Below are 14352 nucleotides of genomic sequence, written 5' to 3' on the forward strand. Positions count from 1 at the left end.
TTAGAGCCTTTCCTATAGTCATGATGTAGTCATGCAACAAGAGTTATTGAGCACCTAGGTTGTGTAGCTCTCTCCCAAATCATCTGCAGTCCTGCGGTGCTGGAGGGGTCCCTGTGGAGTCAGTGGAGCCTCCAACACTCATCTACTTTCCCCATGCCAATCTTGGTTGAGCTTCGAGCACTTGTTACTTACGAGGGCGCCTTCAAGCTTAAAGATGGCACCTGCACCATGTGTTTCTGAAGGAGCCATTTTTCTTCTCCAGCGTCTGCGGCGAAAGGTATCTGAACTGCGCTGTTTCCAGTGAAATTTCCAGCCAATTAAAGAAGCATATTCCCAGCCGTCCCGGTCTTCATATTCTTCCATGGCCTAGACCAGAAGTAAAACTTTAATGCTAATGATAATCATCATCATCATAACAACAATATCCCTTAATTGATAAAGCAGATTATTTGGTCAATCAACAAATAGGTCTTGAAAATCTACTCTGTTCCAAGCACTGTGTTACGAGCCAGTGAAACAACAAAGAACAAAGGAGGTGGGCTGTCTGCCCTTGCAGAGCTGATGAACTGTAGAAATATGCAGAGATAATCAGGAAACTGACATGGAATGAGACGTTGCCAAGGTGGTGCCCTACACCCTCAGGAGAGGGACCTTGTTCAGACTTGAGGAGGGTTACGGAAAATGGATTTTTTTTTTTTTTTTTTGGTAAGGAAAATGGATTCTTTCTCAAATTGCTTTCTATTTCCTCACTTCATTAGCACATAAGACATCATTACTGTTATAAACAGTTTGGAAAACATTGTTATCTCTACCTTATATGGGGAAAAATGACACCTCTCCCCCCAGGATTTAAATGTCTCATTTAAGCTAGTAACTGGCATAACTAGTAAGTAAGTGATAGAACAGAGTATATTACTTCTGCAGTAACTAATAACTTATGAGGATAGGACTTTTTATCCTAAAAACTGTTTATATATAAATGTCTTCAGTTTTCAATGTTTTATGCAATTTAACAAATACGAGTGTCTACTGTGTGATAGGGATTGTGTTAAGAGCTGAGGAAGCAATGAAGAACAAGATAAGACCAGGTCCTGGCCTTCATGTAGCTGACATTTACTGATGGAAATTGTATGTAAATATCTTAAAAGTATGACTAGATTTGATAAATGCAAAATAATACCAAATAATATCTATGATCTCAGAAACAAGAGCTCTATGTGGGTTATTATCATTGTAGGATTTTTTTTTCAACTTTGAATAAACATAATTCCAGGTCAAGCACAATCTTGTAATTGACCCTCTAGTAGTGTTAACAGTAGCATTGAAATATTTCAGGTAGCCAGGAGTGAGGAGGTTAGGGAATATGATCAAAGTCTCAATGATACTTTTTGGTAGAACTGGGTCAAGTTTCCAGTCTTCTGACCTGAGTGGCTCAGTATCACCTTGGTGCTCTCATGTGGAAGGAGAGAGTCAAGTGCCTCTAGGAGCTTCTCACTCCATCAGCATAGGGGGAGTTGAATAAGAAATATTCATTCATCAGCTCATTCATTCTCCTCCACTATTTATCAAGAACAAGTTTCTGAACTGGCAAGAAGGATACAAAGATGACTATGGTTCCATCTTCGTGCCCAAGAAGCTTACTTGTAATAAAAAGTAACTTCATTGCACCTGCTATGAGTCAGGCCCTTTGTGGAATAGCCTCGTCTGGGTTCAGACACTGGCTCAATCACTTTCTAGACATATGGCCCAGAGTCATTTATCTATAAAATGAGGATAAAATGCAGATCTTGTGGATTATAGACAATGCACATTTAGTACTTGGCATTATAGAAGACACACAACATATTCCACTTATTATTATGAGTATTATTATTGCACTTAACTTATTCTTCCATGTATGCCCTAATTAAAAGCATGGTACTGTACCCATTTTGCAGATGAGAAAGGAAATGAGGCCAAGATTTGAGTCCTTATGTATTTCATTCCAAGTACTGAACTATTGCCACTCCTTCATTATGATACCAAAATAATTTCTATTACTACTCTGTAGTGGTTCTTATCATTTAGCCTCCTTCAGATCACCTGGAAGACCTGGTGAGAGATTGCTGGGCCCCACCCTGGAATTCTTAAATCAGTGGGCTTGGGGTGAGGCATTTCTAACACATTCCTAGGTAACGTGTTGTTGCTGGTTGGGGCGGGGAGTGCGTTTTGAGAACCGTTGAGCAGGGAGGGCCTAACGCCCTTGATCGGCGAATGGTTTCTGTAGAAATAGCCAAGGAACGGGAATTCTGTGTGGCCCCTGGCCTAGCTCCCTCCCAAGCTAACTCTTACCCTTGCAGTACTTGAAGTGCTTTGTGTTAAATCCTTCTTGCGTTTTCGGACCAGCCTTCGCCGTCTATGAGTATGATACATTTTCTCTGCTGCAACCCAGGATTTGGGTTTATTATCAGGAGGAATGGTAATTCCATACTCCCAGCCTGGAACAGAGTTTGCAAACAGTTATCCCAAAGAGATGCATTTGCCAGATTGCCAGATAAACTTGCAGGAAACATCCAGTCACTGTCTCTGCTCCCCCAGCATTCTCTCCTGTGCCAGTGAATTCCACTGCTCCTTTCACTTGGCTGCAATTCAGCCAAACCCAAACACAGCTCTGTTCCCCTGGATCCCTCTTCAAAAGCTTCCTTTGCGGCCACGGGGTTCTCCTCTCCTTTCATCCCTCCTCACTCATGGTAATTAAGTGCATCTAAGAATAAAGCACAGTGCAAGAGGCAGCTGGGGACAGGGCTGAAGGGTTTAAAGCCCAGCATCACCACACACTGGCTATTTACTAAAAAAGTTTCTTGCAGGTTAGTAAACTTGTCTATGTCCCAATTTCCCCAGCATAAAGGTAAAGTATACTTTTTTAAAAAGAATTCATCAAGATAATGCCTGCAAATCACTAGGACTATGCTTAGCACATAGTTTGTGCTCAGTCAATGCTAACTATTATTATAAGGCTTGGTGGGTGCATCAAGATCAGCAAAGAATTTATAATCTATTTGAACCCTTCTTTATCCATGCTTGTTCTTTCTTTTATAAGGAAAAGAAATCAGAGTTTCTCTTTTGATATTTCCAAATGTTAGATAGTTCATTTACCTTCAGATCACTGTTCACAGAAAAGGATAAACACCATTAACGGAAGCTATGTCAATAATCTACATTATTGCGTATCAACTATACTTCAAAAAACCCCCAAAACAATCTGCATTATTGCTGAATAGGATGACTTTTAAGGCATTTTACAGTCCTTCTTCCTGAGCCCCAGGGTCCTGAGTGTGATGTTCCCAGGGAGTCTATGGGGTATGATTAGAATAGAGAACATCCAAATTCCAGTTCCCTCCTAAATTCTCATCGTGGATCCTCAGCATCTCAACGTGCAGACACCTGGCGACTGTGATCTTGTATTTTTCACTCTTGCCGCCCCCACCCCCACCTGTCCAAGCACTTCCTTGTCCTTCAGATTTTGCATCTGAATAGTCACAGGTAATATCCAAGACCTGACAGTCACAGACCAACAGAAGTAGGACTCCTCCCCCCAAGGAAACTTTACTCTGGTTAACCAGGGCCTTGCTGCAGAGACCCCACAAGGTAATAGATCTAAAATGTTACCTTTCTCGGGCGCCTGGGTGGCTCAGTTGGTTAAGCGACTGCCTTCGGCTCAGGTCATGATCCCAGGGTCCTGGGATCGAGTCCCGCATCGGGCTCCCTGCTCGGCAGGGAGTCTGCTTCTCCCTCTGACCCTCCCCCCTCTCATGTGCTCTCTCTGTCTCATTCTCTCTCTCTCAAATAAATAAATAAAATCTTTAAAAAAAAAAATGTTACCTTTCTCATCCACTGCACGATTTATATCATATACCCATGCGTCATCTTCCCATTCCCAACCTGGAGGGCATGTCAGCTCGCTGGGTGATGCTGCTTTATCACCGTTCTTTAGACAGTAAAGACAAAACAAAATAAAAAATGAAGAAAAGTAAGCCATAGTGTCAGATAAGATGCAAAGGCAAGAGGCTACCACACACTTAACAATGGTATTTACATGCTAATCTGTGAATCTCTAATCTCTATGCACAGTTGCTACACAAGATTAGTTTTTTAGAATACCTTCTGTTTCCACTATTAGGGGGTACGTTGGGTTGAACCATGGGAAATTGTTGTTGTAGATCAAAAATGGTCAAATATCAGCAATTTCATATGGTTCAACAATATTATGAAATGGCACGACTCTCTTTTCAGGAGTTATACTGGAAAGAAACCATCAGAGATGGATAAAGCATGAAAAACACGTGTTTTCAAGTACAAGGTAATGTCACTGGAAGTTCTAGGTGCTAATCATGTAAGATTGAGCAAGGTTTAGGTTAAATATCGACTTAAGTATTGACTACATTAAAATGGACAGTTACGAAAAAACATTCATAAGAATAGAAATAAAGGTGATCCATAAACATATGGAAAAATGCTCAGCCTCACTTTATTTTTTTTAATTTATTTAAAAAAATTATTTATTTAATTTTTAGGCAGTGGGGAAGGGGCAGAGGGAGAGGTAGAGTCAGAATCTTAAGCAGGCTCCATGCCCAGCACTGAGCCCAACACGGGGCTCCATCTCATGACCCTGAGATCATGACCTGAGCTAAAATCAAGAGTTGGACGCTTAACTGACTGAACAACCCAGGTGCCCCACAGCTTCACTTTAAATTAAAAGTGAGAAAATGGAAAGGACATCTGGGCACTGACAAAGCTGGTGTGGTGGGGGTAGTGAGTGTTTAGGAAAACAGCCCTCTAATACACTGTTGCTGGAAATAAAAACTTATACAGCCTATCTGAAAGCAGTTTGGCAATATTTATCAAAATTGCATATGCACTGAAATCTGACCAAACCTATCCAAGGATCTCTCCTGGACATAAACTTTTACAAGTGAATAAAAATGTATATATAAGGATGTTTACTGCTGCATTGCTTGAGAAAACCAAAGACTGGGAAAAAATCAAAATGTCCACAAGGAGAGGATACTTAAGTACATTACAGAGGGTGCACATAATAAGACACTCTGCAGGCATTTTTTAAGAAAGCTCATAGTTCGGGGTGCCTGGGTGGCTCAGTCGTTAAGCGTCTGCCTTCAGCTCAGGTCATGATCCTAGGGTCCTGGGATTGAGTCCTGCATCAGGCTCCCTGCTCAGTGGGAAGCCTGCTTCTCCCTCTCCCACTCCCCCTGCTTGTGTTCCCTCTCTCGCTGTGTCTCTCTCTGTCAAATAAATAAATAAAATCTTAAAAAAAAAAAAAAAGAAAGCTCATAGATCTATATGTGTTGATATCAAAGGATGCCCAAGATATATTGTTACATGAAAAATACAAGTTGTTGATACTATTTAGGTGTGTGGGGGGGAAAGAAGTTTTGTAGTTGAGTGTGAACAGAAACAAGATTTCAGCGGTTATCACTGGGGGGTGGAATGTAAATCTGGGAGAAGAATTACTTTTCATTTCCTTCTATGCTGTTTGAACATTTTAAAGACATACGCATTCCATTTGTTGTGATTTTAAAAAACTAAAAATAAATATTTACAATTAAAAAATTGCACGACTCAAACTTTACCATGTACCAACATCTAGTTAAACAGACCCAATGTCTTTTCGGGAGAAGATAATTAGAGGTGCACTTGTGTAGCTTCAGCCTAAGGTAAGGCTATTCAGGACACGAGACAGAGCAGAAGAGAAGGGGAGGCCGCGCCTTGCGGTTGGAGGATTCGCAGATCACGGTTCCAAAGAGTTAGGGTTTGAGGCTCTCCGTGGGGAGCAGTCCGCTCACCGCATCGGTGTAGGTGTCCTCGGCTGGCTTCCACTCGCCCCCGGGGTAGCGACTCTCGTTCTGGTACACTTCATCCGTGAACTCCGTGTGACCCGCGTCGGCCTCAGTCAGCAAGCTGCGGGCCAGCTCGTGTTACCAAAGGAGCAATGAATGGTAGCCAACCACCCCAGCTCTGCCCCGTGGTCGGGAAACATCTACACTGGTTCCCTCCTGACGCTAGCCCTTGGGTTCGCCACCAAACGCTTCCTGCTGCTAACTTCTGCCACTCTTGTGAAGAAGGGGCCTGGGGGAACAATGAGACCTAAACCACAGAGGACTCCTCAAGTCAGCAGGGCTGCTCCTTCTCAGTAATCAGGGTGGGGACTGGGAAAACAGTCTTGTGGGCAGCTCCTTACATAGACCTCATGCTCCATATTTTTGTTTCAGTTCAGGGCCGTTCAGCTTTTTTGCAGCAAAACGCCTGGCTAACAGTTCAAAAGAATAGGAAGTTGTCCACCCTCATTCCCCCTGTTTTAAAAAATGGAGTGGAGAAGGTCTCATGAGGCCAAGTGTGGAAATTTTTACTCATGGCCTGCATGGTCTACGTAACACAAACTGAAGGGAGGAGTTTAAATTTTCTGGATAGTTCCTAGGTCGACGGCCAAACCAGGTCATTTAAGACTCCAGACTCCATTTAGGTAATTAAGAAACCCATACTGACTCTCTGCCATGCCAATTTTCCTCTTGGATTTGGAACTATTTTGACAACCCATAAGGAAAGTACAGAGGCTCCAACTTTGACTGAAGTCTTCTGCCAGGTACCCACTCAAGTGAGGTTTCTTTTTCTTTTACCATTCCGACATCTTTTCCCTGCCAAATCCTCCCTAAGAATCAAGCCCTGGAAAGAAATCAGAATAGAAGTGGCCCCAACTATTTGTATAAATTAAGCCCATCTCATCATTTTCTGGGCCCCAGAGAAGGAGAACAGAAGACCTGGCTGCCGTCTCTGGGGTCCCATCGAGCCCTGACATGCTTTGACCCTCCACTTTTCCAAACACAATGCCTCCACCTTTCCCTATCCTCACTAACCTTCCTTCCTTCTCTCCAATTCAAATCCCATTTCCCTTCTCCTCACCAGCAACCCCAACTCTATCCAAAGCAAGCTGTCATGGGTTAAAAGCAATCATGTGCAATCATCGGGTCTTAACAGACCAGACCAGACCCAGCGTGCTCATTTCCCTCCTTCCCTAATGCCTGTGATCACAGGAAACTAATGTGGACAGAGAGGAAAAACTCTAGTTTGAGGCCTTGAAATCCAACTTCACAAGCTTGTTTCCTCCAACCTCAAGTATCCGGTCATGAGGTGGAGTAGAGGGAGCTCGGATTCTGATGCCGTCGGCAACATTCAGAGACCCAAACTCCAGGGGACACAAGCTTGCCTCCCCTCTACTGTTCCTTTCTTTTTCATAACAAGCTTCCGAGACACAATTCACATATCATACAAGTCACCCATTTAAAGTGTACCCTCTGCTGTTTCTTACAGACATTCCATAATAGTTGAGTGCTGGTTTTGGTGCCCAGGCTAGACTGGTACCACCTACAACCTATGTGTCTTTGGACAAGTTACTTAATCTCTGTAGGTCTCAGTTTCCTCCCCTGTAAAGTGGAGATAATGCTCTTACTTGTTGGGAGGTAATTCTCCATGAGTTCTCGTGTTTCTGCAGCATCAGGGATATTTATAGGAGGAATAATCTTGGAAGACAGAGATAGCGTCTCTCTCTCTTGAGCAAAGGACCAGCATGCTTGCTACCCATTATAAAAGATTCGGGTTCCCTAAGCTCAGGTTCCTCTCCTATTACACAACCACTTCATGTTTAAGTGTCATCTGACCATCTTCTTGTCACCCTGAGGACCAGAGCAAATGTTAATACTGGTGGGAGTGAAATCCTTGGTCTCTGACCCGGGAGTCCTGTGTCTCCTGCCAGCATCCATGAAGTAGGGCAGGTGAGCTTGTTAACTTGCAAGTAAAGTAAAAATCTCAGACCCTCCCTAATTTTTGACACCACCTACCCTGTTGGGCTAGAGGCCAGATTCAATAAAGTGATTAGCACACTGGTGCTTAGCTCACTGCTTGACACATTCACGCATAATAAGTTCTTAATAAATATTAGTACCTTTTTATATTTCCTCATTTTATTATGGGGCACCAATGACATATCTTAAGTTTCTATGGACTTAGGCTCAGTGGGTGTTACATAAATATTACCAAGAATGATGATGGACAAGACTCATTTAGCAATTTCTAGGGAAAGGCTCCACTGTCATCCTTTTTTCTCAGAAAATGGAAAAACTTACCTTCTTTCAGGGTCAACTGTCCAGTCTCCTTCCCATTCCCAGCCTTTTGGAGGCAAAAAGAATTCCCTCTTGAGCTTTATTTTTCCTGTGACATCAGAAAATTTATGACGACCCACTAATCCAGAAGTGCCCCATTTTCCAAACATAAGAGCTTGGTTTTCATACTGTTAAAAACAAATTAGAGAAACACCATCAGAGAGAAGGAAATAAAGGCCACCCATTTAAGCTAAACCATGATAGAAAGTGAAAAAACTTTATACCCAGAAGGCACGGACCTAACTTGAGCAGCTACTGATTGTGCAACTTTGGGTGAAGCACATCTTTCTAGACTCAGTATTCCCATCTGTTCACTGGGGATAATACCACCAGTTCCCACAGAATTTTTCAAATGTGCAGTTGAAAGTGCTTTGTAAATAGTGGTATATCACACTAGTTGCTTCCATTATTATTTTGAATGGCTCCAATGGTTCTCTGAACCTAATTTTTTAAATACCCATGAAGTCCTCAATTTATGAATGTGCAGGCTTCTAAGAGTTTATTTGTAAACGGTCTACAGCCTAGAACTTGGGGCGCATTTCCCTGCAGAATCAACATTATAACTGATGGTACATTTCCCAGGCAGTCTACAAAGAACCTGTCTGACATAGGAAGGTCCTTTAAGGGCCTGACCTTTCTGGTGCCTAAAAGTTCTGTGCCTTCATCCCCTCTGGAATGTAGTGGGGATGAAGACCAAGACCTTTCTTGAAGCAGGTTTAGTGGCAAAGACAGACTCTTGTTTATGGGGCATTTCTGTCTAAGTTAGAAGTTATAAATCTACAATGGTCTGCTCTTCACTCTGTCAACCATCAAAAGGGTTGAGATTTGCCAGTGGTGAGTGTCCCTGTTTGGGTAGAAGCTGAAACTTCCATGTTTCTGTTGATGAGTCCACTGAAAAGATGATTTGCAAGTGACAGGGGAGTTTGAGGTTGAAGAAGGAAGAAGTTTGAGTAGAGGTTTGATGGGGAAATTGGGTTTAAGCAGACACAACAGTACCTGTCTCAGATATGGGTGCTGAGCCTTGAAAGGAGATAAGCTCCAGGAAGCAGCTAAAGAAGCTACTGTCACATGGGGCTGTGAGACTTCGGGGCGTGTGCATGGCTCCTTTTGGTTTCTAAGTGACAAGGACACAGAGCAGAAGAGCAGGGTATCCCCACTACTTCTGTTTGGAAGCCAGCACGGCTACAGTAAAATCTAGGCAAGAAGTTCAGCAAGACTGTTTGCACATGTGAAGCACCTCCGGGACCTCCAGAAACGTGGTAGGGGATGGGGGTGCTGGGGGTTCTGCAGAGAACTGAGGTCTAGTATTGGCGCAGGAAGGCAAGAACCAGTGAAATGTCCATTTTGTTATTAATGTGCCCCTACTGGTACTCATAGGTTGTGAGAATCTAAAGAAATTAGAGTCACGCAACTAAGATGCATGGATTGTCTCTTTAAGATGAGTTGGAACTAGAGTCTGAGCTATGCAGGGAAGGATCTAGAAATGGGAAAGGATGAAAGGGAACCCTGGACTGGTGGATCCTTGCTCAGTACTAGCTTCCAGCTTAGCTCTAGCCTCAGAGCTGGAGGGCAGGCCGATGCCAAGAAACCCTCCAGGAATGCTGGCGCGTCTCCTCCATGTGCCCTGATGCCCCCACTCCACCTTGCCCAGCTGACCGCACGTAAGTAGCCGTCATCCAGGGCCTTCCCCTTGGCTTCCAGCCCACCCTCTATTTATCTTCAATGGCACTTCCAAGTCTGTACCATAAAGGCTTTGTGTGGCTCCCATGTATTTCATTGTTTCTCAAAGTGGTCCACTGAGTCCCCACGTCTACCCACACAGGAATCATTGCTGCTGCTAATCCCTCACTCAGTGACACAATCAGAATCTCTGGGGCGGCCCCAGCAGGCAGCATCTTCAACAGGATATGCAGTTTTATAATCACTTAGGGAGGCTTTCCCTCCACGAATGCATCTTCTGCGGTCCAAAGACCCCCACATCCAAGCACGCCTCTCCAGGTCTGCACCTCCCCAGGGCCCTCATTACTGGCTTGTCTATGTGTCAGTCACTCTGGTGGGTCCCAGCGTGGACAACAAAACCTCCTGTCAATCTTTCCCCGTCCCCCCAGGTGAAGGTCCCTCGGATGAGATTTTAGGTAGTGCTGATGGCTGGGCGCTGATGGCTGGGTGCCAGTGGATCAATGTTTTCTCTAAGGATGACAAGTAACAGGACCGCCCCCCCCCCCACCACCAAGAGGAAAAGACAGTGATGTTACTGAAGGTACCATTTCAGCAAAGACGGTGAATGTTCCTTCTGCGAAGCTATTGAACTTCTTCTCAACAGCACTCAAGCCCAGCCAGATGTTCACTCGCAGCTCCGCGGGCACCTTCGGTCCGTGGGTTTTCTCCTGCGGATACTGTGAGATGCACAAGAACGTGCTCTGATGTTGGCAGCTGCACGGGCTACGACATTACGTTCAAGCCCGAGGCAGACTGAACATCTAATCATCGCTCTCCCCGGTCGAATTTTGTTTGCATCAAGTATTTCCAAATGGCCCTACAGCAGAGATTATAATAACAGCAAAAGCGGCGGTTCTCAAAATGTGAGCCACGGACCCCCTTGTGTCCTTGAGGCTTTTCCAGGAGGTTCATGGAGTTAAACTATTTTCCTAACAATACCAAGATGTTCCTTGTTTTTTTCGCTGTATTGATAGGTTCAGTGATGGTGTAAAACCATGTGGACGAGACTCTGGGCACGCAGCACGAATCAGGGCAGTAACACCCAACCGAACCTGTGGTCACAGTCTTCTTCCTCACTCTCAGAGAAGAAAACAAATACTAGTTTTACTTATGAATTCCCTCAGTAAGATGGTAAAAATTACTAATCTTATCAAATCATGATCCTTGAGGACTTTTTTTTTTTTTTTTTTAAGTAGGCTCCACTCACGACTCTGAGATCAAGAGTCGCCCGCTCTATGGACTGAGCCAGCCAGGCACCCCCATGAGTACATCTTTTTAATATTTTGTGTAATAAAATGGAAAGCACACACAAATCACTTCTGCTGCATATTAATGTATATCTTGAGAAAAAGCTCTTGTGCAATTGCTTGAAATGTGAACTGAATTAACCTTTTTTTTTTTTTAATGGAAATCTCTTTGACTTGAAACATTTGACAGACAAATATGGTTATTCAGACTTGAGTATGGGGCAGATGTTTCCTTGAACATAAACAAAGTTAGCCTGTCACTTCAAGGACAATAACTGACTGTATTCTGTTGCCAATGATAAAATTCAGGCTTCCAAGTAAAAATGAGAATTTTGGAAAACTTGTATCTGTCACGGTAAGCTTGATAGCATCATGATACATAAAGACTTTTCTGATGAATGATATTAATGAAAGTGATTTTCTTTCAACATTGTAAGATGAAATGTGTCAATATTAGGAAGATTTGCATAACTCAATGAACTGCGATTTTCTAAATGATCAATGCTAAATGTTACAAAATCACGCATGGATAACAGAACCATTCAAAGTACAAGATAAACCAGTGGATTTCTATGCAGCCGAGAATGAAAAGTTCACTGATACGGTTTCAAATTCCATACTGCAAATCACCTTTTAGGAGCTACTACTTGAGTCTGGTGTTACACCAAAAATGTGTATCCACATTATCTGAAAAGGGTATTAAAATACTCTTCCCTTTTCCAATTGCATATCTATGTGAGGCCCAATTCTCTTCATATACTTCTCCCTTTTTCTAGAATTTTTAAAAAAGATTTTATTTATTTATTTGACAGAGAGAGAGAGAGAGAACAAGCAGGGGGAAACGGCAGGCAGAGAGAGAGGGAGAGGGAGAAGCAGGCTCCTGGCTGAGCAATGTAGTTCGATCCTAGGACCCTGGGCTCATGACCTGAGCTGAAGGCAGTCGCTTAACCAACTGAGCCACCCAGGCGCCCTAAGATTTTATTTAATTGAGAGAGCAGAGCAAGAGAGAAAGCATGAATAGGGGGGTAGGGCAGAGGGAGAGGAAGAAGCAGGCTCCCCACTGAGCAGGGAGCCAGCCCAACTTGGGGCTCAATCCCAGGACCCTGGGCTCATGACCCGAGCTGAAGGCAGATGCTTAACTGACTGAGCCACCCAGGTGCCCCTCTCTTCATATACTTTAACCAAACAACTTATTCTATCAGATTAAATGTGGAAGCAGATATGAGAATCCAGTTAATTTCTGTGAAGCCAGGCATTAAAGAGGTTTGCAAAAATGTAAAACACTCTTTTAATTTTGTAAAGAGAATACAGTTATATTTTATTAAAAATACATAATTTATGTTAACATGTAATGGGTTTAATTATTGTTATTTTAAAATAAATACTTTTTAAAATTTTCACTTAAATTTCTATTATAGTAAATATTGATAGCTGTAACCCATATAACAAAAGCTCTCTGGGGTCTTCAATAATTTTTTTGAGTGTAAAGGGGTCCCAAGACCAGCAAAAAACCCCAATGAATTAAATGTCTCCCTAAACAGGATAATGAGTGTTAACACAATCAATAAATACACACAACATTGTCTTGAAAGCATTTTGCTGTTTATCCCCTGAGTTCTAAAACCTAACACGGAGAATACCATGTTGTCTCCTCTCCTACCCACTGCAAAATTTTATTTATTAATCAGTTTGCTTCCACCGACTGCTGACCAACACAATTGTAATTGTGGTTCTATCTGAAGTAAAATTTGTTCCACCAAGAGATACTTGAAGGAAGATAATTTCTATTTTCACTTTCCTGATTAAAGAACAATGAGTACACTTATTAAAAGTTAGCAGATATCTCCTGGTTTTAAAAGAACACTCGCCCCTGACTGCTTTTTCTCTTCTTGATTTCTATTTCTTTCCCCCCAAATCCAAAGAACTGGGCTGGGGTTGGCCAGGGACAGGGATGTCAAATGCAGCTGGGACTATTTTGATTTCTTGGTTTTCGGCCCCAGGCCCTGCCTTGGTTCTCCATAAGCACACAGAGAGCAGTGTTTAATGCGGGGTCCTGGGATGGGCTTATGGGGGTCTATGAAGCTCCTGAATCCTGTGTTAAACTTTGGATGCATGTGAGATGTGCATTCTTCTGGAAGAGAGGGCTGGTAGCTTCCATCGGGTTCTTAAAGGAGCCCATGACTCTAAAAATGTTCAGAACCAACTGCCCTAAAGCAGCAAATTCTCAGAAGTTTTCAATCTGAGGACCTATTTGGTCAGGGCATAGACTGCATGGACTATTGTTACTTTCTCCTTTTTTTTCTACTTCCCGAACACTCTCTAGAAGGCAAGGGAAGGAGGCATTGCTTAGCATGAGACATTAGAAATAAGAGGAAAATTCAAGCCAGAAAGCACAGCATTCACAATGTCACGTTAATATTAGTGTCACCGAGATCTCTGCGGAAGTGTCCTTGTGTCCTGAACGCTAGCAGACTCCAGACCGCTCTCTGGGAACTACCACCCTAGGGGAAGGTGCCAGAAAATGGGTTGGAATCGATCACGATCGTCCTAGTCATTCAATAATCAGCAAATAAAGCAGCCCCTTCTCGGGAAGGCGGGTTTTGCATTTAAGCAGTTCACATTACACGGGGATGAAGCCGTACCTTCAGCAAGATGGTCTGGGTTTTCCCGCAGTATTTCCCAGATGCATTCTCACCACTGGTGGAGTATAAAACCTGATGTGCAGGAATGCGTGCATAGGCCAGTCTTTTCTCTCCCCGGATCATCCAGATGATAATGTCAGGCATACTGTTCTGCGGCTGGTCATGTGGGTGGATGGAAAAGGGAGCAAAGCTGGAGTTAGTCTACACACAGAGGGACTGGACACACTGCAGGCTGGCTCCTCAGGGCTCCCCTTAGCAAAGAAACTCTGTGGTTAAGGATCTGTCTGAATCCCCGAGTTGCCCATGTCCTGGGACCACACTGAGCCTGCTGGACTGGGCAGCAGACCGCGGCTGGCCAGAAGGGATGGGGTGAAGCAGAGGGGGAGCTTCACCTGCCCAAAGCCTGACCTACACGGCTCCGAGAGCTACTCTAGGAAATACCCCCTCTTCTCTCACCCATCATTTGAAGAAAGCCCTCAACAGCAGTCAGGGGTTACGGATTTCATACGTGTCATAGGACATAGACAAAGCATC

At 43.5% G+C, this 14352-nt stretch overlaps 1 protein-coding gene across 3 annotated transcripts in view; it reads right to left on the reverse strand.

The window, feature by feature from the left end:
* MYOF (myoferlin) overlaps positions 1-14352 on the reverse strand; it is a 153238-nt gene that overhangs the window by 42162 nt on the left and 96724 nt on the right. For all 3 annotated transcript variants that reach the window (XM_035025232.1, XM_035025241.1, XM_035025221.1), the window contains exons 24-30: positions 13819-13974; positions 10475-10606; positions 8175-8338; positions 5841-5955; positions 3862-3967; positions 2332-2477; positions 193-366 (exon numbers count right to left, since the gene is read on the reverse strand). In XM_035025232.1, coding sequence (XP_034881123.1) covers positions 193-366; positions 2332-2477; positions 3862-3967; positions 5841-5955; positions 8175-8338; positions 10475-10606; positions 13819-13974 — 993 coding nt within the window. The remainder of the gene's footprint in view (positions 1-192; positions 367-2331; positions 2478-3861; positions 3968-5840; positions 5956-8174; positions 8339-10474; positions 10607-13818; positions 13975-14352) is intronic.

This window comes from Mirounga leonina, unplaced genomic scaffold, assembly GCF_011800145.1.
Source record: "Mirounga leonina isolate KUSES-001 unplaced genomic scaffold, KU_Mleo_1.0 Mir_114, whole genome shotgun sequence".
NCBI classification, from domain to species: Eukaryota; Metazoa; Chordata; class Mammalia; order Carnivora; family Phocidae; genus Mirounga; species Mirounga leonina.